We start from the raw sequence: 22389 nt of genomic DNA on the forward strand, positions 1-22389 counted from the left end.
CGGGCCTTTCCGCGTGCTGGAGACCGGGGCGAAGCACTTCACCCTGGACATCGGCGGTACTCCTGACTGCGTTTCTGTAGACCGCCTCAAGCTGGCCCACCTCGATGTGGACCATCCACCGCCAGTGGCCCGACCCCCGCGTCGGGGCCGCCCCCCTGCAGGCGGACCCCCGGCACCGCCCAGCCCCACCACCACGCCGCCCCCCGGTCCTGCACCCATCCCAGGGGCAGCCAGGGGCACCCCACCTGGCATCCCTGCACCCCGGACGCCGCCGATCGCCAGGGGGCGCTTCGGCCGGGTCATCCGTCTGCCCCGCAAACTGGCCCTCCAGGTGCGCGGGAATTCTGGGGGGGCGCGTGTGGCGGACACGAAAGCCCACTGGCGTGGTGACATCATTCCGCGCACCAAGTGGGCGAGGGCCACGCCCGAGGGGTAGGCGTGGCCTGAGGATATACACGGGGCGCGCAGCCCAGAGCGCGCTAGTGTTACAGTGAGCTCCTGAAATAAAGACGCTTATAAGTTACCGCTTGTCCGCTTCCTCCTTGCTCGCAAGCAGCGCGCGTAACGCCGCGCTTTACTATAACTATAAGCTATTTATACACGTTATCACGGCAGGAAAACCACCTTGGGGTGGTGGGATATTATTAGTATTAATATTGTTTTGCAATCATTATCAATTTTGTTATTAAAAGCGTCTTTGGAAAAACGCCACAATAAATCTTCTTCTTTGGGAAAACGCCACGATAAAGCCAACTTAATATGGATATACACCTTAAGATGCAACCCCATTGGGTAAGTCGTGGGCGATGATTGTCAAGGGTAAAGCAGGCGATGCTTACCCTTGGCAATCGCTTTGTGTGATATCTAGTTTGAGTGGTGTTGATGTAGTTGAAGTAGCCTTCCTGACAAACCTTTTTTTCAATATCCCGTGGTTGCCCTTCCACAGCCACACGGGCAATACCCGGGAGGTCGATGAGGGTAAGATCTGGAGTGGATGACGATGCCACTTCCAATGTTATGAGCTCCTGGCTGATTTCCTTTTGAATTCCTGCAATCACCCTCTGAGCTAAAAGGATGGGTTTGGCCATGGGAGACAAAGAAGAATCACACTGGTTTAGTGGTTGCCTAACTCACTCTTAACCATTTCAATTGAATTGCATTAAAAGAAAAATAGAAAGGCACTCGATAGAGCACATACCCTCCACCAGGCTGAACAGTTTACGTTTTGTCCCATTGATAGGCTGGATCTGCCTTCGGAATCTACCCTTAATAAAAGCTGAAAAATTCGTCCTTTACACACACCCAAACTGTCCACCAAGTTTGGTCTGAATCCGTCCACAACAATTTGAAATATCATGCTATATATAGTTTTTCATCCTATATCTCAATGGTGAAGAATCACAACAATTCTCGTATCCGGATCCATAATCAATTGGTCCTTGCCACACACCCAACTTGTCCACCAAGTTTTGTTTGAATCCATCCATAAAAGTTTTGAGATATCCTACTCTCAGACAAAGACAAACAGGCAGACAGACAAACAGGTGTGAAAATATAACCTGTCCACCTTTGGTGGCTGAGGTAAACATAAGCTTTGTCAAACTTTGGTGGTGAAAGTTTAAAAAAAAAAGAAGAATAACAACATACACAGCCCAAAAGAAAATGTTTTCAACATTGGCTAATGATGAACCTACTGTCGATTCTCATCAAAATCCATCAACTCTTAGAGATATCATTTGTTCAGACAGACCGACAGATAGACCCCGACCCCCAAAAAACAACAACAATGATTATTCAATAATCAGAACATTTTCAACTAAATGTAAACTGCAATTAATGAACTAGAGTATTAACATCAAAGTTTTAATCACCACCTACCAACAAGAACAGCCTCTCCAACATCACACGGTGCCATGATATCGTCTTCAAATGGTCCTTCTGCTGTCTTGTACTTTATTTTACATTTCCATGGTGAATCACATCTCTTGAGTTTCAAAGCCAAAGGACAACGTGTCACGATACCTGGAGATGAATCAATACTTAAATATTTTGGCACGTCAAGATATTTCAAAAGCAGCATGAATGCGTATATATATATATATAAACCATATATGTATGTATATATATATATATATATATATATATATATATATATATATATATATATATATATATATATATATATATATATATATATATACATACATAAATATAAATACGAGGGGGCAGTCAATAAGTAACCTTAAAATATTTTCACAACTTGTTTATTGCATGTACGTGTGTAACAACTGCGTTTTGTTTTTTTTCAACATAATCTCCATTGCGTTCAATCCATTTTTTCCAGCGCTTTACTAAGGCCTGGATTCCTCTAGGAAAAAATATTTTGGCTGCTTGTGTAGGCATTCGTGCACCGCCTTTTGGACTTCTTTGTTGGATCGAAAAGTGGCTCCACGAAGCCCCTCTTTAAGTGGCCCAAATATGTGGTAATCCGAAGGGGCAAGGGTGGCGAGTAGGGAGGATGAGGAAGACACTCAAAATGCAGGTCCTCGATTGTTGCAGCTGTAGCGTGGGCAGTATGGGGCCGAGCATTGTGATGCTGCAAAAAAACACCAGTCGTGAGTAGTCCACGACGTTTTGATCTGATTGCTGGTTTCAGATTATTTTTAAGGAGGTCGCAGTATGATGCACGGGTGACTGTGGTCCCTCTGGGCATGTAATGCTCTACAAGTGGGCCTCGGCTATCCAAGAAGGGCGTCAGCATCACTTTTCCAGCGGACAGCTTTGTGCGGAAGTTTTTGGGCTTCGGTGAAGTTGAATGGCGCCACTCTTTGCTTGCCCTTTTCATATCTGGCTGAAAGTAGTGAACCCAGGTTTCATCCCCAGTCACTATGCGCTGTAAGAAAACATCGCCTTCTGTTTCGTAACATTGCAGAAGTTCTTCACATGCGTCCACTTGCCGTTCTTTCGGTTCGGGTGTGAGTTGTCTAGGCACCCACCTTGCAGACACTTTGCGGAGCCCCAGCACATTGTGAATGATATGTTGTGCTGAACCATGGCTAATGTTCAATTCTGTGACCACTTCATCCAGTGTAGTGTGACGGTTTTCCCTTAGCAAGCGCTCAACTCCTGCATTTCTGGTGTGTCGGCTGTGTGAGGCCGGCCCGAGCGAGCAGCGTCTGCCACACTGGACACTCCACTTTTAAACTTCCTGTCTCAGTCGTACACCTGCTGCAGTGATAAACATGCGTCACCATATTGTATCCTCATTCTGCGATGGATTTCACTGGGATTCACACCCTCACTTCCCAAGAAACGGATGACAGAACGTTGCTCCTCCCTGGTGCATGCTTCTAAGGGAGCCGCCATCTTGGAACTGCTCTACTGACATCATACGCTCAATGTTGCCAGATCTAAAACAGGCAAAACATGACTCTTTCCCATATATATATAGCATGTCGTCTACAACTACACACATTACATTCTCGAATTTATATCGCCATTTTAAGGTTACTTATTGACTGGCCCATACATATATATATATTGTTATAGTCATCAGATTCATCCTATTTGTCCTGTCAAAATCTGACGAACTGCATCAAAGAGGTTGTGCCAGCCAACTGAGTCAGTTGGTCCAAGCCAGATCACGAGCCTGTTTGCCATGATGCAAAGTTCCACTAAACACCTCAGCCAATCAGGCAGCGTGTTGATCGGTGCAGTGTGTCCATTTACACTAATCGTGACTGAGTAAAATTGTTCTGGGTGCTAATTGCCCAAAGCTAATTTGTCCTTTAATAGGCATGTATAACTCAACTAGCGGTGAAGACACTCAAATTCACCCAGAGACCAAATATATTTTATAATGGTGCATTGAAACACGGGGCGGGAATACAAAATAAGCAATACAAGCAATGATTAATAAAAAGAACTGTCTATACCCTCAAATGTACCCTGAACAAACTAATAAAATGAGATTACTTAAGTAATATATGCCTTAAAGCCATAGACACTCTCAGTAGATAGATGAGAGATCGAGTCAGACAAGACTGAATACTGTAGCCACTCTGCCAGGATGCAGCGAGTCCCAAGTGGTGACATGGGTAGGCAATGAGCAGCCCCTGGCAGCAGACAGAGGCTGTCTCGAGGGGGAGAGTGGCGTGGCTTGCTGTGTGGGGGCATGACTGGGACTATGGCAGCAATTGCCTCATTTTAGGAGAAACCCCAATGCAGCTCATGCGGAGGCTCTTCTGCAAGCTCCAGGAGCATTTCACACTGTGCCGTTTGTGACACGCCATTATATAGAGTCAGCCCCCACCCTCGGCCGTGATGCACTTAACACCTCCCCTCTTGGCCACTATTGACTTGCAGCTCAGCTTGTGGGCGGAGCGGACCCTACCTTGACCTTTCACCCTGCACTTTGGTGCGGTTTGCCATGATGGCAGCTTTCCCACCGAAACTCGTAACCTGATGGCCGATCTAGATGCTAATAGATGCAATATGGGAAATAACTGTCTCATAATTGTAATAGATACAATATGGGAAATAACTATCACTGCATTATGCAAAGTTACTCCCTAGAAGGAATTCTCAATACCGATCCAAGCAATTCCAATGCCAGGACCAGATTATGTTTTGCCATCAAGAGCAGGGTCCTACGTGTGACACATGCTGTCAACCTCTCCATGTCCACGACATTTTATTTGTGTGCGGCATTCAATATAGAGCTCAATGTTAAATTCACTTCCTCTTCAACCACCATTTTGCATGTACATGTATTTTGCTGAAATAAAAATCAAAACCAACAGACATAGTGAATGTTTACCATAACCTACAATGCTTTTCTCAAAATTATCAAAGAACGTGGTGATGAAGGCGTCATTTTAAATCTATTTGCTTTTCTCACCTTTTGGACCTGTTTGTGACAAGGTGCATGGCTCTGTTGAAATTTTAAAGTGAATATTTTAGCTAAGTTAAAGTATCATGATTATAGCCTCCCAAACATGGATCCAATGTGTGATGCATCAGACTTTTTTGTTAAAACCTGAAATGGATAATCCTGTATTTTCTACACTGCAGTCACTTTTTCTTGTAAAAATGGATTCTTCCAAGGGTGGATAAAGTCTGAGGTCAAATAATCTCTCAAAGGCTTTTGTTTTGCAAGAATTTACAAGATAGCAATCACAAAGTGAGCAAATACACTTGTAGTAAATGCTGCCGCTCACTTATGGAACAGAGGAGTATGGATCAAAGTGAACGAGGTTACAAATGTACTGCATTCCAGAAGGCTCTGCGTGGATATAAATGTAATACGCAACTTTCAAAATGACATAATCTGTCCAAGAGTGCTTGTGTGCATGAGCAGAAGCCCTTCACAACAATGTTCACAAGGGCAAAGAACGTATATCATGCGTGCCAGGTAGAGTGAGGATTGTTACCTAAAAAGGCTCACAAAGATTCTAAAAGAAGACTTCAAAACAAAGCTTTAAAACAAAGCTTCCTGCCTCTCACCTAGCTCGACTTCACGCTGTTGAAACCAAAGCGTTCAGAATCATTGGAATCTCCCGCGATGACGCTATCTCCGAGGGCCTTTCACTTACTCGACGCAGGCAAGGTTGGTGGTCTTTCCGTCTTCTACCGACTCCTCTCCGGCCTTGCTCCCCTAGCTCTCTCTGGGCTCTGTCCCCCAAATATTCGTACAGGTCGCACAAGATCCGCCTGCAACCCTCTTATGGTTAAACTGCCAAAATCAAGACTCTCTGCTCACCTTCACTCCTTCATTCCTCTTTTTCCCCACCTCTGAAACAAACTCCCTCACTCTCCTCAATCCTACTCCTCCCCTGTGCCGCCTGGGCCATGCCTTACAAATGCCAAACATCCGGGAAATCTGTTTAACCTTCTTGAATAATGACAGGATGCAAATTCATTCTTCATTTTCTAAAACATTCAAAGTAAATTTCTGATGAAGGATGAAAAAACGCAGATGTATTTTCCTCCTGTTGGCTAGGTTTCCAAGATTCCTGGTGTCGGGGAGCTGCAGACGTGTCTTTGGATGTAACAACTAATACAACATTGGTCACAGTTGCACTGCTAGCTGTCAAGAACGGCCACTGAAAAAGCTCTGCAGTCTATAAGGAACCGAATGTCGTCAATAGCTAACGAGCACAGAATTACTTTAATAGGGGAAGGCTTAATGATCACAATTCGTTTTATAGGGAGAGATTACTAAAAGTCCTATTCAGTTGATCACAATTTGGCTCGACATGAGTTGACCTTTCATCCGTGGCCTGTTCTGATGACGTCTGCGCCTCAAATTGAAATGGGTGTTATTTTGATCACGATTTTCCCCAAACCACTACCTTAACAGGTATTTGACATGTATGTAAGCATACATACCGTTCCCACGTGGAAGCTGCACCCCTGAGAGTGATTCAAGCACAGAGCTTTTTCCAGAACTCTGATCTCCAATCACGGCCACAGTGGGGAGAGCAACATCTTGCTCAACACCCACCGCTCGCAGGTTATCAATGAGGTCCAAGAAAGGTCGAACTTTCTTCTCAAAGGAGCTGCTCAGCATGCCAATGTGGGTGTCTTCATCTTGTTGCACTATGTCGTGGTAAAGGGAGAGAAGGTACAATAATAAATACATTTTTGAAACTGTCATCATTCTACTGTACATCCTGAACAATAAGTTTTTTCCCCCTCCTGAACATGACACGACCCAACAAGTTACGTCTTAGAGACAAACAAAAATAAATTGTCGATACAAAATAACCACAGGCTGCTAACAATGAAGGAAAACAAAGTACTGCACTGTAAATCACAAAATGTTAGCCAGGGATGCAAATACACGAGTCTTTCTCGAGAATTGGACGTTCCTTCCATCGCAGACGTTTTGACATTCACAGAGTTCAGACATAATTGTACTCATGCACTATGCTCTATACAGAGTATTGGTTCTGGTTGAGCACCTTCTTGGCTTTCTTCGTCTTTAATAGTCCTTGGGGTTTTTGTGTCTTTTTGGGTCTTGTTGGGTCTTCAGGGTCTTTTGGGTCTTCAGGATATTTAAGGGTCTTTCGTGTATTTTTGGCCCTCACGGTATTCAGGGTATTTTGCATCCTGTGGGTCTTTTGGGTAATTTGGGTCGTTAAGGGTCTTTGTGTCTTTTGGGTCCTCTAGGCCTTCTGGGTCATGTATGTTCTTTGGGTATTCAGGGTCTTTTGGATCCTCTAGGTCTTCTGGGTCGTCTAGGTTTTTTGGTTGTTTCGTGAATTCGGGGTATTTGGGGTCTTTTGGGTCTTCAGGGTCTATTCGGGCATTTGGGTCTTCAGATTCATTAAGAGCATTTGGGATATTTTGGGTCTTTTGGGTGCTCTAGGTCTTTTGGTTATTTGGGGTCTTTTGGGTATTCAGGGTATTTTGGGTGTTCAGCTCCTTTTGGATCTTTTAGGTATTCGGGGTCTTTTGGATCTTCTGGGTCTTTGGGGACTTAAAGGATCTTCAAATGTCTAATGGTTTCAGCAGTCTAAAGGGTCGAAAGGTATATTCCTACAGTCCGTAATTAATAGACGTACGTAGTTACGTCTGTTAATTAGGCAAATTGCACAAAGCAGGATGCAACCAATGTTCAAACAGTACGTAATTAATCTATATAACATTCTGTTAACGTGAGTCTGTCTGTCTGCGTGTCTGTCCGTGGGAGTGGCTTCACCCATTCTGGGAGCGGCTTCAAAAACAAATCTCCACCATTTTGTTTCCTCGCATAGTTTTGAGGCCTCTTTTGTTAGGCTCGCAGTTTCTTACTCTCACAGTTATATTTAAACTCTAATTGGATACCTGATTTCATTTTTCACAGTCGCTAACATGGTTTTAGACTCGGTTGCAAGAAACGGGAAGAGAAAGTTAACGTTTATAGAACAAAATGCATTTTCAAAGGCCTGTAACATAAAGTCCATTGAGACTACCTCACGGCTTTATCTCGACTCAAATTCGCCATCTGATTTCATTTTTAATCTATGGTTTAGACTCTGTTTCAGCAATGGTTGAGAAAATTCACGCACACATGGGAAATTGCCGAGATATATTAAAAATTTGCGGCACGGTATATCATACACCACCCAAATAACACAGACGGGAAATTGCTGAGATATTTCTTCATTCTTATTTTATAAGTTATGTGCATGTACACTTTAAATAAGTTTATTTTAAATCTTTAATTTTAAAAAAATCACGTATGCTGTAACAAAAATAGACATTTTGGTTTTTGCCCGACAGAAGGGTGTAACGCAATGCCCTTATACACTGCCCATAAGAGTTTTTTTCCAGGGACTTTTCCATTTGAGCTGTATTATTCAGATAGTCACAATAAAAATTGCAATTCTTCAATACTCCACATGTGGGGAGAAGGGCGGAGCATCGTTTACGTGTCGCCAATTAATCGTGGTAACAATTACGCGTCACGTTTGTAAATGCTATTTCAAAAATGAATAAAAGAATGAGGGAATAGAACGAGGCCGCCATTGAACGTTAACACAGACTTGCACGGGATGCTGAGCAACAAAGACGTTGGAGGGTAATGCGTGCTTAGCAAACATACACAAGAGCAGCTGAAATGAATCCAGATGAAGTATCGGATAATATTTTGATTGCTGAAGATTGTGGCGGACACGAAAGCACTGACGTGGTGACATCACCCCGCACACCAAGCGGGGGTGGGCCACGCCCGGGAGAGAGGCGTGGCCTCACGATATACACGGGGCGCGCAGCCCTGAGCAGCTGAGTATTACAGTGAGCTCTTGAATAAAGACTCTTACAAATTACCGTGTTGTCCGCTTCCTCCTTGCTCACAAGCAGCGCGAGTAATACTGGTGACCTTGACGTTGGATCTGCCGTAGCGATCCTTCCAAACACGACGCCATTGCCATGGCCAACAACGCGATGTCGGTTAAACTTCCCGAATTTTGGGAGGCCCAGGCCGAAGTTTGGTTCGTCCAAGCCGAAGCCCAGTTTCAGCTTCGGCGCCTCACCGGCGACGACACGCGCTACTGCCATGTCGTCGCCTCCCTCGGGCCCGGCACGGCCGCTCGAGTTGTGTCCGTCCTTCGCCACCCACCGGACGGCCACAAGTACGAGGCACTCAAGCGGCTGCTCCTAGCCACGTTCGGCCTCATGGAGGACGTACGGGCCGACCGCCTCCTGGATCTCCCCAAGCTCGGCGACACGCGCCCATCGGTCCGAATGGACCATATGCTGTTGCTGTTGGGCGACGACGCCCCTGGTTCTCTATTCCGGGCGCTTTTCCGTCACCAACTTCCAGCACAGGTATGCCTCGCGTTGGCCGGGACCGTGCTAACGGAACCCCGAGCATTGGCCGCCGAGGCGGACAGGTACTTCGCGGCTTCGGACACGCGTGCGAGAGTCGGTGCCGCCCACCTCGTGGATCCCGAGGCTGATGCTGATCCACAGCATCAGCTTCCACAGCATACACAACATGCTGATACGCACCTCGTGGCTGCCGCCACGCCCCGCCCACCGCCGCGGCGAAAACCGCCACCGCGGGGAAAACCGCCGGCTCCATCGGCCTGGCGGAGCCAGCCGCACTCCTCCAGCTCCACCACCTGGTGCTGGTTCCACGCCAAGTTCGGCCACGAGGCTCGACAGTGTCATCCGCCATGCTCCCTCAAGAGGTCGGGAAACGCCCGGGCCGGCGCTCAATAGTGGCAATGAGCGCCGGCCGTTCGAGCAGCCTGCTGTTCATAACGGACACCTTATCCGGGCACCATTACCTGTGCGACACGGGAGCGCAGGTGAGCGTCGTTCCTGCCGGTACGTCGGACAAGCACGCCGCGGGCGGGGGCCCCGCGCTGCTTGCCGCGAACGGGACGCCCATCCGTACGCACGGAAAACGCTGCTTCTCTCTGCGGTTCGGAGGGCAGGTTTTCCGATGGTCGTTCGTCACCGCCGACGTGCCCATGGCATTGCTTGGCGCGGACTTCCTGTGCGCCAATGGGCTCCTGGTCGACATAAAGCACAGACGTCTTGTCCAGGCCGAGACGTTCAGCTCGCTCGCTTGTGCGCTGCCCAGCTCGTCGAGCAGCTCACCGAGCGGCTCACCGAGCGGCTTGCCAAGCGGCTTGCCGAACGGTTCGGTTCTGGCCACGTTGATCTGTACGCTTCCGGCAGCGGACGAATTCACCCGCCTCCTCGCCGGCTTCCCGGCCCTCACGCGGCCCACCTTCTCGGCGGGGGCCATCAAGCACGGGGTGGCCCATCACATCCCCACCGTCGGGCCACCGGTCTACGCCCAGGCACGCCGCCTCGAGCCGACGAAGCTGGCGGTAGCAAAAGCGGCGTTCGCTACCCTGGAGCGACTCGGCATCGTTCGGCGCTCGGAGAGTGCTTGGGCGTCACCGCTGCACATCGTGCCGAAGCCCGGCGGGGGATGGCGACCGTGCGGGGACTATCGCCATCTCAATGACGCCACCACCCCCGACCGCTACCCCGTCCCCCACATTCAGGACTTTTCCGCCCGTTTGGCGGGCATGTCCTTCTTCTCGAAGGTGGACCTCATACGCGGCTACCATCAGGTCCCCGTCAGGCCGGAGGACGTCCCGAAGACGGCGGTCATCACGCCGTTCGGACTCTTCGAATTCCTGCGGATGCCCTTCGGTCTGAAGAATGCGGCTCAGGCGTTCCAGCGGCTGATGGACAGCGTCCTGCGCGACTTGGATTTTGTATACGTCTACCTGGACGATATCCTCGTCGCCAGCGCTTCCCACGAAGAGCACCTACACCACCTCCGCACGCTCTTCGAACGCCTGGGCCAGCATGGCCTGATTAGTGAACCCCGCAAAGTGCCGGTTCGGCGTCGCCGTAATCGATTTTCTGGGGCACCGCGTCACCAGGCCGTCCCCCTGCCGGCCAAGGTGGAGGCGGTGAAGGGGTTTCCGCGCCCCCGCACGATCAGGGGGCTGCAGGAGTTCCTGGGCATGGTGAACTTTTACCATCGGTTCCTGCCCCGTATCACCCAGCTCCTGCGCCCCCTGCACGAAGCTCTCCGAGGTAAGCTGGGCAAAGGCGACGTTACCTGGACCGAGCAGATGGACACGGCGTTCACGGGCGCGAAGCTCGCCTTGGCTAACGCCACCAGCCCACCATGCTCGCGCACCTGGCGCCCGATGCACCAATCGCCCTCACCACCGACGCCTCGGACTACGCGGTGGGCGCGGTGCACGAGCAATGGGTGCGTGGAGCTTGGCAACCGCTGGCGTTCTTTAGCCGGCAGCTTCGCCCGCCCGTACGCCGTTACAGTACCTTCGACCGCGAGTTGCTCGGGCTTCACCTGGCGGTCAGGCACTTCCACCATCTGCTCGAGGGCCGTGCGTTCACGGCCTTCGTCGACCACAAGCCACTGGTTTTCGCGATGGGCAAGGTCGCCGAGCCGTGGTCGGCCCGGCAGCAGCGTCACCTCTCGGCCGTGTCCGAGTACACGACGGACATCCGGCACGTCGCGGGGAAGGACAACCCGGTGGCGGATTGCCTTTCCCGGGCCGTCGCCCATGCAGTCCACCTCGGCATCGACTATGCCCGGATGGCAGCGGACCAGGCCGCTGACCCCGACGTCCAGGCCTTGCGGACCGCCGTCACGGGCCTCCGCGTCACCGAGGTGCCGTTCGACGGCACGGGCGCGGCCTTCTTGTGCGACGTCTCCCTCGGGCGGCCTCGCCCCATCGTGCCCGCGGGCTGGCAGCGCCAGGTGTTTGACGCCATCCACGGCCTGTCCCACCCGGGCGCGAGGGCCTCCCAAAGGTTGATCGCCGACAAATTCGTCTGGCATGGCCTCGGGAAGGCCGTCCGCGGCTGGGCCAGGACGTGCCTCGCGTGCCAGCGCGCCAAGGTGCACCGGCACACCCAGGCCCCGTTGGCCCCGTTTACGGTGCCGGAACGCCGGTTTGACCACGTCCACGTGGACCTGGTGGGACCTCTGCCCCCCTCGCGGGGTTTCACCCACGTCCTCACCATGGTGGACCGCACCACCCGGTGGCCGGAGGCTGTGCCCTTGGCGTCGACGACGGCGGCGGACGTCGCGCAGGCTGTCATCGCCACCTGGGTCGCCCGGTTCGGCACCCCCTCAGACATCTCGTCCGACCGTGGCCCCCAGTTCACCTCGGAGCTCTGGGGGGCGGTCGCACGGGGGCTCGGGGTCCGGCTGCACCAAACCACGGCCTACCACCCCCAGGCTAACGGCCTGTGTGAGCGATTTCACCGCTCATTGAAGGCCGCGCTCCGGGCCACCCTCCGCGACGGCGGCTGGGTCGACAGGCTCCCCTGGGTCCTGCTGGGCCTCCGGACAGCACCCAAGGAGGACCTGCACGCATCCGCGGCGGAGTTGGTCTTCGGGCAACCGCTGCAGGTGCCGGGCGAGTTCCTCCCCGACTCCACGGCACCATCGTCTGCGGCACAGCAGCGCTCCGCTCTGCAGGAGACCGCCCAGAGGTTCGCCCCGGTGCCAACGGCACGCCACGGGCACCCACTGACGCACGTCGCCCCGGAGCTTCGCACGGCGGAGTACGTCTTCGTCCGCCACGATGCCCACCGGACACCACTGCGGCCCCCGTACGACGGGCTTTTCCGTGTGCTGGAGACCGGGGTGAAGCACTTCACCCTGGACATCGGCGGTACTCCTGACCGCGTTTCTGTGGACCGCCTCAAGCCGGCCCACCTCGACGTGGACCATCCACCGCCAGTGGCCCGACCCCCGCGTCGGGGCCGCCCCCCGGCACCGCCCAGCCCCGCTGCCACGCCGCCCCCCGGATGTGCACCCATCCCAGGGGCAGCCGGAGGCATCCCAGATGGCATCCCTGCATCCCAGACGCCGCCAGTCGCCAGGGGGCACTTCGACGTCATCCGTTTGCCCCGCAAACTGACCCTTCAGGTGCGCGGGGATTCTGGGGGGGCGCGTGTGGCGGACACGAAAGCACTGACGTGGTGACATCACCCCGCACACCAAGCGGGGGTGGGCCACGCCCGGGAGAGAGGCGTGGCCTCACGATATACACGGGGCGCGCAGCCCTGAGCAGCTGAGTATTACAGTGAGCTCTTGAATAAAGAATTACAAATTACCGCGTTGTCTGCTTCCTCCTTGCTCACAAGCAGCGCGAGTAATACCGCGCTTTAAGATCATCATTGCGGTCAGAGTCCGATGAGGTCACACGTGTACTGTTCTGCGAAACATTTCATAAATAAATGAACAGGACAAGGGAGTGGATTTAGTGTGGGGAGGAGGTGGAGAGTGGGGAGGGGTTGGGGAGGAGGAGGGGTTGGGGAGGGGGAGGGGAGGGGTTGGGGAGGGGGAGGGGGAGGCGGAGGGGTTGGGGAGGGGGAGGGGGAGGGGGAGGGGTTGGGGAGGGGGAGGGGGAGGGGGAGGGGGAGGGGTTGGGGAGGGGGAGGGGGTTGGGGAGGGGAGGGGGAGGGGGGGAGAGTGGGGAGGGGGAGGGGGAGTGGGGAGGGGGAGTGGAAAGTGGGGGGGGGGGGGTTGGGGGTGGAGAGTGGGGGGTTGGGGGTGGAGTGGGGGGGTTGGGTTGGAGAGTGGGGGGGTTGGGGGTGGAGAGTGAGGAGGGGAGGGGGCGTGGAGAGTGGGGAGGGGAGGGGGAGTGGAGAGTGTGGGGGGTTGGGGGTGGAGAGTGGGGAGGGGTGGAGAGTGGGGAGGGGTGGAGGGTGGGGAGGGGGGTGGAGAGTGGGGAGGGGGTGGAGAGTGGGGGGGTGGGTGGAGAGTGGGGGTTGGAGAGTGTGGGAGGTGTGCAGAGTGGGGAGGGGGGTGGAAAGTGGGGGGTGGAGAGTGGGGAGGGTTGGAGAGTGGGGGGGAGTGGGGAGTGGAGAGTGGGGGGTGGAGAGTGGGGGGAGGGGTGGAGAGGGGAGGGGGAGTGGAGAGTGGGGGGGTTGGGGGTGGAGAGTGGGGGAGGGGTGGAGAGGGGTGGGGGAGTGGAGAGTGGGGGGGTGGAGACTAGGGAGGTGGAGAGTGGGGAGGTGGAGAGTGGGGAGGGGGGGTGGAGAGTGGGGGGGGTGGAGAGTGGGGAGGGGGGTGGAGAGTGGGGGGTGGAGAGTGGGGCGGGGGGTGGAAAGTGGGGGGTGGGGAGGGGGTGGAGAGTGGGGGATGGAGAGTGGGGGGTGGAGAGTGGGGGGTGGGGGGTGGAGAGTGTGGGGGTGGAGAGTGGGGGGGTGGAGAGTGGGGGGTGGGGGGTGGAGAGTGGGGGTGGAGAGTGGGAGGAGGGAGAGTGGGGGAGGGGGATGGAGAGTGGGGGGTGGAGAGTGGGGGTGTGGAGAGTGGGGGGTGTGGAGAGTGGGGGGTGTGGATAGTGGGGGGTGGAGAGTGGGGGGTGGGGAGTGGGGGGTGGAGAGGAGAATGGGGGGTGGAGAGGAGAGTGGGGAGGGGCGTGGAGAGTGGGGGGTGGGGGTGGAGAGGATAGTGGAGGGGTGGGTGGAGAGGAGAGTGGAGGTGTGGATGGAGAGGAGAGTGGGGGGGTGGAGAGGAGAGTGGGTGGGGTGGAGAGGAGAGTGGGGGTGGAGAGGAGAGTGGGGGGTGGAGAGGAGAGTGGTGGGGTGGAGAGGAGAGTGGGGAGGAGGTGGCGAGGAGAGTGGGGTGGTGAGAGGAGAGTTGGGGGTGGAGAGGAGAGTGGGGGGTGGAGAGGAGAGTGGGGGGTGGAGAGGAGAGTGGGGGGTGGAGAGGAGAGTGTGGGGTGGAGAGGAAAGTGGGGGTGGAGAGGAGAGTGGGGGGCGGTGGAGAGTGGGGGAGGGGGAGAGGAGAGGTTGGAGAGGCGTGAGGGAGAGGAGCCAGGAGGAGTTGGAAAGGAGTCACGGAGTGAGGAGGAGTTAGAGAGGAGTAAAGGGAAGAGAGGAGTGAGGAGGTGTTGGATAGGGGTCAGGGGAGAGAGGAGTGGAGTGACGGGGAGGGGGGGTAGGGGGAGATGAATGAGGGGAAAGGAGATGAGTGAGGGGTAACATATTTTGCGAAGTAAATAAATTGTGTAGATTACATCATTTGTGGGTCTGATGAATTGCCAGTAACCATTTTGTAAAACTAAACGTGCAGCATCTGAATGTCACGCGGCCATGCCCATGGGATTCCCACAGGTGCCCCACTAGTGGATGCACATAATCACACGGCTTCACGGACGTTGTTTTCTATTTTATAGATACTAGGGCATGCCCGTACTATATCTATATCTAAAATTATATCCCCCCCCTCTATTTACATGAAATGGTTTGGTCCAAAGCGAACGGCTTGCGAGTACGGTGACAATCCCCCCCCCCTCTATTTACATGAAATGGTTTGGTCCATTCGCAAAGCCAAAGCGAACGGCAGTTACGAATCGCAGTTACGATGAATCGCAAATTAGTTTAAATTAGTTTTAAAACATAGTTTAACGCCAACATAGTTTGCCAACGTGAAATAAATGAATACGCTCTCAAATGTGCCGTCCGAGGCAGAGTCTGTTCGCCACGTTCGGCACACGTGATAACTCGCTGCTCTCTGATTGGTTGAATCGTTTTTTGGACATAGCTCGGTAACTACTTGTCCGATTAATATGAAACCTTGAAAAGGCACATCCTCGGGTCCCCAGCAATATACCTGGCAAGTTTAAAGTATATCGGACCCGTGGTTGTCGAGAAACAGCGGTCACAGACAAACACACATACACACATACACACAGAGATTACTGGAATTATAGATAGACTAGGGCATGCCCGTACGTGGGTGCAATGCCCGTACGTGGGTACGTGGGTGCGAGTACGGTGACAATCCCCCCCCCCCCCTCTATTTACATGAAATGGTTTGGTCCATTCGCAACGCCAAAGCGAACGGCGAACGGCTTGCGAGTACGGTGACAATCCCCCCCCCCCTCTATTTACATGAAATGGTTTGGTCCATTCGCAACGACCACAGAACCCCCCCCCCCCCCCCCTCTATTTACATGAAATGGTTTGGTCCATTCGCAACGCCAAAGCGAACGGCGAACGGCTAAATCGCCATAGCTCGGTAACTACTTGTCCGATTAATTTCAAACCTTGAAAAGGCACATCCTCGGGTCCCCAGCAATATACCTGGCAAGTTTAAAGTATATCGGACCCGTGGTTGTCGAGAAACAGCGGTCACAGACATACAGACATACAAACATACAAACATACAAACATACAAACATACAAACATACACACAGAGATTACTGGAATTATAGATAGATATATATATATATATTATTTATTTATTTATTTATTTTAAGATGTTTTGATCACAAATATACATACATAACCATATACGTTTGCTCCATTATAATAAGATATTGTATTGTATGCATACATTATGCATGGCATATTACACACACACACACACACACACACACACACACACACACACACACACACACACACACACACACACACACACACACACACACACACACACACACACACACACACACTTTGAGACCTGGGCGGGCTCTGTTGCACGGTTGCACCTTCCGAAACCCACATTTGGAGTATACCCACATAATTGACTTATTTAATAAAGTAGGATCCCAATTTAAGGTGCGGTTCGGGGGTCTTCACGGGTCTTCGACGAGGAATTGCATTCTTCTTTATTTTAAAAAAAAGGTTCGATTAATGTTATTATTCCCAACTGAAACACCCAGTCAAATCCCATATTTGTCCATTAATTGTTTACTATGCCATTCAAATGTGTATTAAAGTACATCGATACATTCGAATATCTTTGTGACGACTCTTCTGAATTACGGACAATCTCACCCACGAGTCTTCGATCGCAGTTAAAAATAAAAATAGGAATAAAGATGAATGACACATCATGATGAATATATTGGTTAATAAAAATCGGAATTCCAACGCGCACATGTTCATGGTATTCCATTAAGATGTTTTCCATGAAATCAAAAACAACTGTGGTGAACAAGATCGAATAAAGTGCGAACACACATATATATATATAGTGCACGTGTACAGTGTACTCACCTTTGAGTGGAGCCATGGTGTGCTCGTGGAGTGTGTGAAGCCTTTATCTCTCTCCGGGTAGTCAGGTAGTCCTCCTCCGGTGAGATCCTTATAACAAGTGCAGAGAGATCTCGGGTCTTTGGTTTTTTAATAACGTTGTCACGTGGCTTTTGATTTGGAATGTCGTTTCGGAGAAGGGAACAAGAATGCTTCCCTTCCCATAAATCCTCATCTCAGATGCATCGCGTCATGAGCGTCATGGGGGAATACCGGTCACACCCTTGTTTGAGAAAGAGGGAACAATAGCGGACCATCAGGTGTGCGCCGGAGGTTGAGGTTAAAACGTACCGTGAAATGGGGGGAATAGGGACAGCAAGGTGAATAGAGACACAAACTGAAAAAAAGTTCGGAAACTTTTTTCGTTGAAAATTGATAACCATACTGATTTGTTGATATTTGGGTTGAAAGTGTTCTCTTGTTTTTTTAAAAAGCAACTTATAGTCCCTATTAACCCCATATATGGGTTAAAGAGGAATAAATAGGATTTTTATGGCTGTCCCTATTCCCCCCATTTCACGGTACAAGGGATTAAGATAACTTAGCTGTCACGTTTTTGGAGCGAATCTCCGGATTTTATCTTCACTTTGTCAGACTTCCCCTCTCATGGTCACACAAGCTAACCTCACGCCTCATAAACACACAAGCTAACCTCACTCCTCATAAACACACAAGCTAACCTCACTCCTCATGGCCACACAAGCTAACCTCACGCCTCATAAACACACAAGCTAACCTCACTCCTCATAAACACACAAGCTAACCTCACTCCTCATGGCCACACAAGCTAACCTCACTCCTCATGGCCACACAAGCTAACCTCACTCCTCATGGCCACACAAGCTAACCTCACTCCTCATGGCCACACAAGATAACCTCACTCCTCATGGCCACACAAGATAACCTCACTCCTCATGGCCACACAAGCTAACCTCACTCCTCATGGCCACACAAGCTAACCTCACTCCTCATAAACACACAAGCTAACCTCACGCTTCATAAACACACAAGCTAACCTCACGCTTCATAAACACACAAGCTAACCTCACTCCTCATAAACACACAAGCTAAACTCACTCCTCATAAACACACAAGCTAAACTCACTCCTCATGGCCACACAAGCTAACCTCACTCCACATAAACACACAAGCACATCTAAATCTTGTGGCCCAAACCCATCCCTCTCTGTACCCACCGTACCCAGTCGTACCCAGCTGCTCCTGGACTCCGTGTCCTTTCCTCCTGACGAGGTGGAAAAGTTTCTGTCAACCCTCGACTCTGATTCTGCAACTGGACCTGATGGCATCAGCCCACGGGCCCTAAAATCCTGTTCTTCCGCTCTTTCACTCCCTCTCTCTCTGTTCTCTTCACCCTCTCTTTTGCTCAAGGTCAACTGCCATCTGCTTGGAAATCAGCCAATATCACCACTTTGCACAAAAAAGGTGCAAAAACAGATCCTAGCAACTACAGACCAATCAGCCTTCTCCCAATTATCAACAAAGTCATGGAATCCATCATTGCTTCGGATATGAAATCTTTCCTCTTCTCCAATGGCTTGATCTCTGATCATCAATTTGGTTTCAGACCAGGTCACTCTACTCTGGACATGCTGCTTCTGCTGTCTCAACAATGGATGGAGGTCCTCAATGCCAAACAGGAAATTAGAGCTGTCTCCCTCGACATATCACATGCCTTCGATACGGTCTGGCACCCCGCTCTGCTCACCAAACGCTCCTCCTTTGGTATCCATGGAAATCTCCACGCATGGCTAGCGGACTTCCTCTATAGTCGTAGTCAACGTGTGGCCCTGAATGGGTTTCTCTCATCTCCTCTTCCTGTTCAGGCTGGAGTTCCCCAAGGCAGTGTTCTGGGCCCTGTGCTTTTTCTGGTCTTCATCAATGATCTCTCTGACTCTCTTGAAAATCCTCTCTATCTCTTTGCTGATGATTCCACTCTCTGCCACTCCATTCTTCATCCCTCAGATGGGCAGTCTGCAGCCTCCTCACTCTCTGCAGACCTGGACAAAATCACAGACTGGGCAAACAAGTGGAACATGTCTTTCAATCCTGACAAATCTCGCACTCTTACGATGTCTCTCCGAAAAGACCGACTGGACAACCCTCCCATCTACTTTCTGAATAATCCTCTCCAAGAAGTTCTGTCACTCAAGCTTTTTGGGTCTCACTATCTGCCATGATCTTTCCTGGGAAAACCACATTTCCAAGCTGGCCTCCAAAGCCAGTCGCCGACTGGGCATCCTCCGTCGTGCAAAGTCCTTCCTTGGCACACCTGAGCTCCTCACCACATACAAGGCTTTCATCCGCAGCTCAATGGAGTACTGCTCTCCCCTCTGGGCTGGTGCTCCTGCCTCACACCTAGCTCGTCTTCACGCTGTTGAAACCAACGCGTTCAGAATCATTGGAATCTCCCGCGATGACGCTATCTCCGAGGGCCTTTCACTTACTCACCGCAGGCAGGTTGGTGGTCTTTCCGTCTTCTACCGACTCCTCTCCGGCCTTGCTCCCCCAGCTCTCTCTCTGGGCTCTGTCCCCCAAATATTCCTACAGGTCGCACAAGATCTGCCTGCAACCCTCTTATGGTTAAACTGCCAAAATCAAGATTCTCTGCTCACCTTCACTCCTTCATTCCTCTTTTCTCCTGCCCCTGGAACAAACTCCCTCACTCTCTTCAATCCCACTCCTCCCTCCAGGTCTTTAAAACGGCTATTCACCACCATCTCTTATCTTCCCCAATCCAAAACCTTGATCTTTTCTACCCCCGCTAATTTCACCCCAAATCCACTTTTTTGAGGTGACTTTTGACTTCTTTCCTGGAAGTCCTTGGTGTCCTTGCGTTTTATACCTATCCTGCCTCCCCCCAGGCCCTCTCCCACACATCTCCCGATGTCCCTGCTCTCAAATGTTGTGTTTGTGTGCTTCCTCCCCTTCTCTCCGCATCTTGTCGACCGCCCCCCTTTTTATATACTTTGTTTGCTTGTTTGTTTGATTTGTTTGTTTGATAAATGTTAGCTCTTTCACGAGCCTCGACTCTGTATACAAAAAAAAAAAAAAACATCCCAAGCGAATCCACCCCACCCTAAACTAAAACTAAACCAAATCCACCCCACCCTAAACTAAAACTAAACCAAATCCACCCCACCCTAAACTAAAACTAAACCAAATCCACCCCACCCTAAACTAAAACTAAACCAAATCCACCCCACCCTAAACTAAAACTAAACCAAATCCACCCCACCCTAAACTAAAACTAAACCAAATCCACCCCACCCTAAACTAAAACTAAACCAAATCCACCCCACCCTAAACTAAAACTAAACCAAATCCACCCCACCCTAAACTAAAACTAAACCAAATCCACCCCACCCTAAACTAAAACTAAACCAAATCCACCCCCACCCTAAACTAAAACTAAACCAAATCCACCCCACCCTAAACTAAAACTAGACCAAATCCACCCACCCTAAAATAAAACTAAACCAAATCCACCCCACCCTAAACTAAAACTAAACCAAATCCACCCCATCCTAACCTAAAACTAAACCAAATCCACCCCACCCTAAACTAAAACTAAACCAAATCCACCCCACCCTATCCGCTCTATCGGTGGATACAAAATATGAACTGTTCAGCCTGGCGGAGGAGGTATGTGCTCTACCGAGTGCTATTCTCGCATGATAAAATAAATAATGAACGTTAAATTCGCGAATTTCAAAATGATGTGCTAAACGAAGCCTTCTGCGCATGCGCTGTACATACCTTTTCAGTGACTCATTTCTGCTCACCGGGCACTTTCAACCTGCTATTGCTAGCGCGAAATCTGTGATTCAAACAGCCTTTTAAACATAATTTTCATCTTTTACATTTTAGACGAAAACGTGGCAACTTCAGGATGGTTATAACCATATTCATTGTGTCCCCAACCTCATATTCTTGGCATACAGTTTCCTGGTCCTCAAATTTCCTTTAAGTTCCACCACGATACCCCTTCCGTGTATCTTGATACTTTCCTACCTGTACACTCAACCTGGGTTTGATCATTCTATACGCAATGTTCAAATAACTCTCGGAGAAGCCAAGTGTGGCACAGACTTGTTTTCACCCACTGACTCACCCATTGACTCATTCCATTGGTGCAGACCTGTACGGACTTGTTGGCTGTTTGGATTTCAACCTTGTATCCCCAAACATACTGGTGAAAATGTTTCATTACAAAAACGACAACGACACTCTTTGACGTCACGACGTCGACTGATATGCCTCCGCCCACATTATTACATCATTATAGTACTTGTACCAAGTTTGATTTAAATCCATTCAGCTGTTCTCAAGTTAGCACATTTTTATCTGAAATGACCTCTGACGTTTGACCTCTTGACCCCAAAATTTAATCGGATCATGTTTACATCATTATACATACCTGTACCAAGTTTTAACCCTAAATCCCTTCAGCTGTTCTCAAGTTATCATATTTTTACCGAGCATTACCTCTGACCTTTGCCCTTTGACCTCGGGACCCCATAATCTAATCAGTTAATCTTTACATCATCTATAACTCTATTTGTGAGCGTCTGTTTGGTCGGTTGTGCCTCATGGACAGCCTAAGGAAGTGACTTGGAGAGGGAAGAGGGTGTCCATGGGGGGTAACTTTTCATGACAAAAACATGGGCGCATCAGATTTAGACGAGGGGCGTGCCCAAGAGGCGTGGCTTCCTCTGAACACCAAACTAAATTGCATGACTGACTATTTATTTTCCGGGCAATGCCGGGTAACTCTCCTAGTTATACATATCTGTACCAAGTTTGAATTAGATCACTTCAGCCATTCTCAACTTATAGACCTATTGCAGACTTTGACCTTTTATATATGACCTATTGACCCAAAAATCGAATCAGTTCATCGATACATTATTCTACATAAGTGTACCAAATTTGGGCAGAATACCATCCCTGGTTCACAAGTTATCGCGGTAACAGGATTTTACCTGACATGACCTCTGACCTTTGGCCTTTGACCTCGTGACCCCAAAATCGAATCAGTTTCTCTTTACATCATTATACATACAGCATCAAGTTTGATTAAGATCCCTTCAGCCGTTCTCAAATTATCCCGGTAACGAAAACCAATCACGGACGGAGGGACGGACGGACGGACGGACAGCCAGACGGACAACCTGACGACATAATGCCTCCGTCAACTTCATCGGCGGACGCATAATGATGGCCAGCCCATTTTCTATCAATATGCATGTAATTACATTTTGCTGGCTTAAGAGATCTCAATGCAAATGTGATACGTCATTGACTACCGTCCTCCA

General features: G+C 50.6%; 1 protein-coding gene across 2 annotated transcripts in view; it reads right to left on the reverse strand.

Moving 5' to 3' along the window:
• LOC137423636 (interferon-induced GTP-binding protein Mx-like) overlaps positions 1 to 17276 on the reverse strand; it is an 89870-nt gene extending 72594 nt beyond the window's left edge. Inside the window, exons 1-4 of one of the 2 annotated variants that reach the window (XM_078773954.1) lie at positions 17018 to 17276; positions 6391 to 6600; positions 1879 to 2022; positions 912 to 1066 (exon numbers count right to left, since the gene is read on the reverse strand). In XM_078773954.1, coding sequence (XP_078630080.1) covers positions 912 to 1066; positions 1879 to 2022; positions 6391 to 6600; positions 17018 to 17033 — 525 coding nt within the window. In that variant the 5' untranslated portion in view covers positions 17034 to 17276. The remainder of the gene's footprint in view (positions 1 to 911; positions 1067 to 1878; positions 2023 to 6390; positions 6601 to 17017) is intronic. The other variant, XM_078773955.1, reaches the window with a different exon arrangement.
• Between the last annotated feature and the right edge of the window lie 5113 nt (positions 17277 to 22389).

Source organism: Myxine glutinosa, chromosome 3 (assembly GCF_964187855.1).
Source record: "Myxine glutinosa chromosome 3, kmMyxGlut1.1, whole genome shotgun sequence".
In the NCBI taxonomy this organism is placed as follows: domain Eukaryota; kingdom Metazoa; phylum Chordata; class Myxini; order Myxiniformes; family Myxinidae; genus Myxine; species Myxine glutinosa.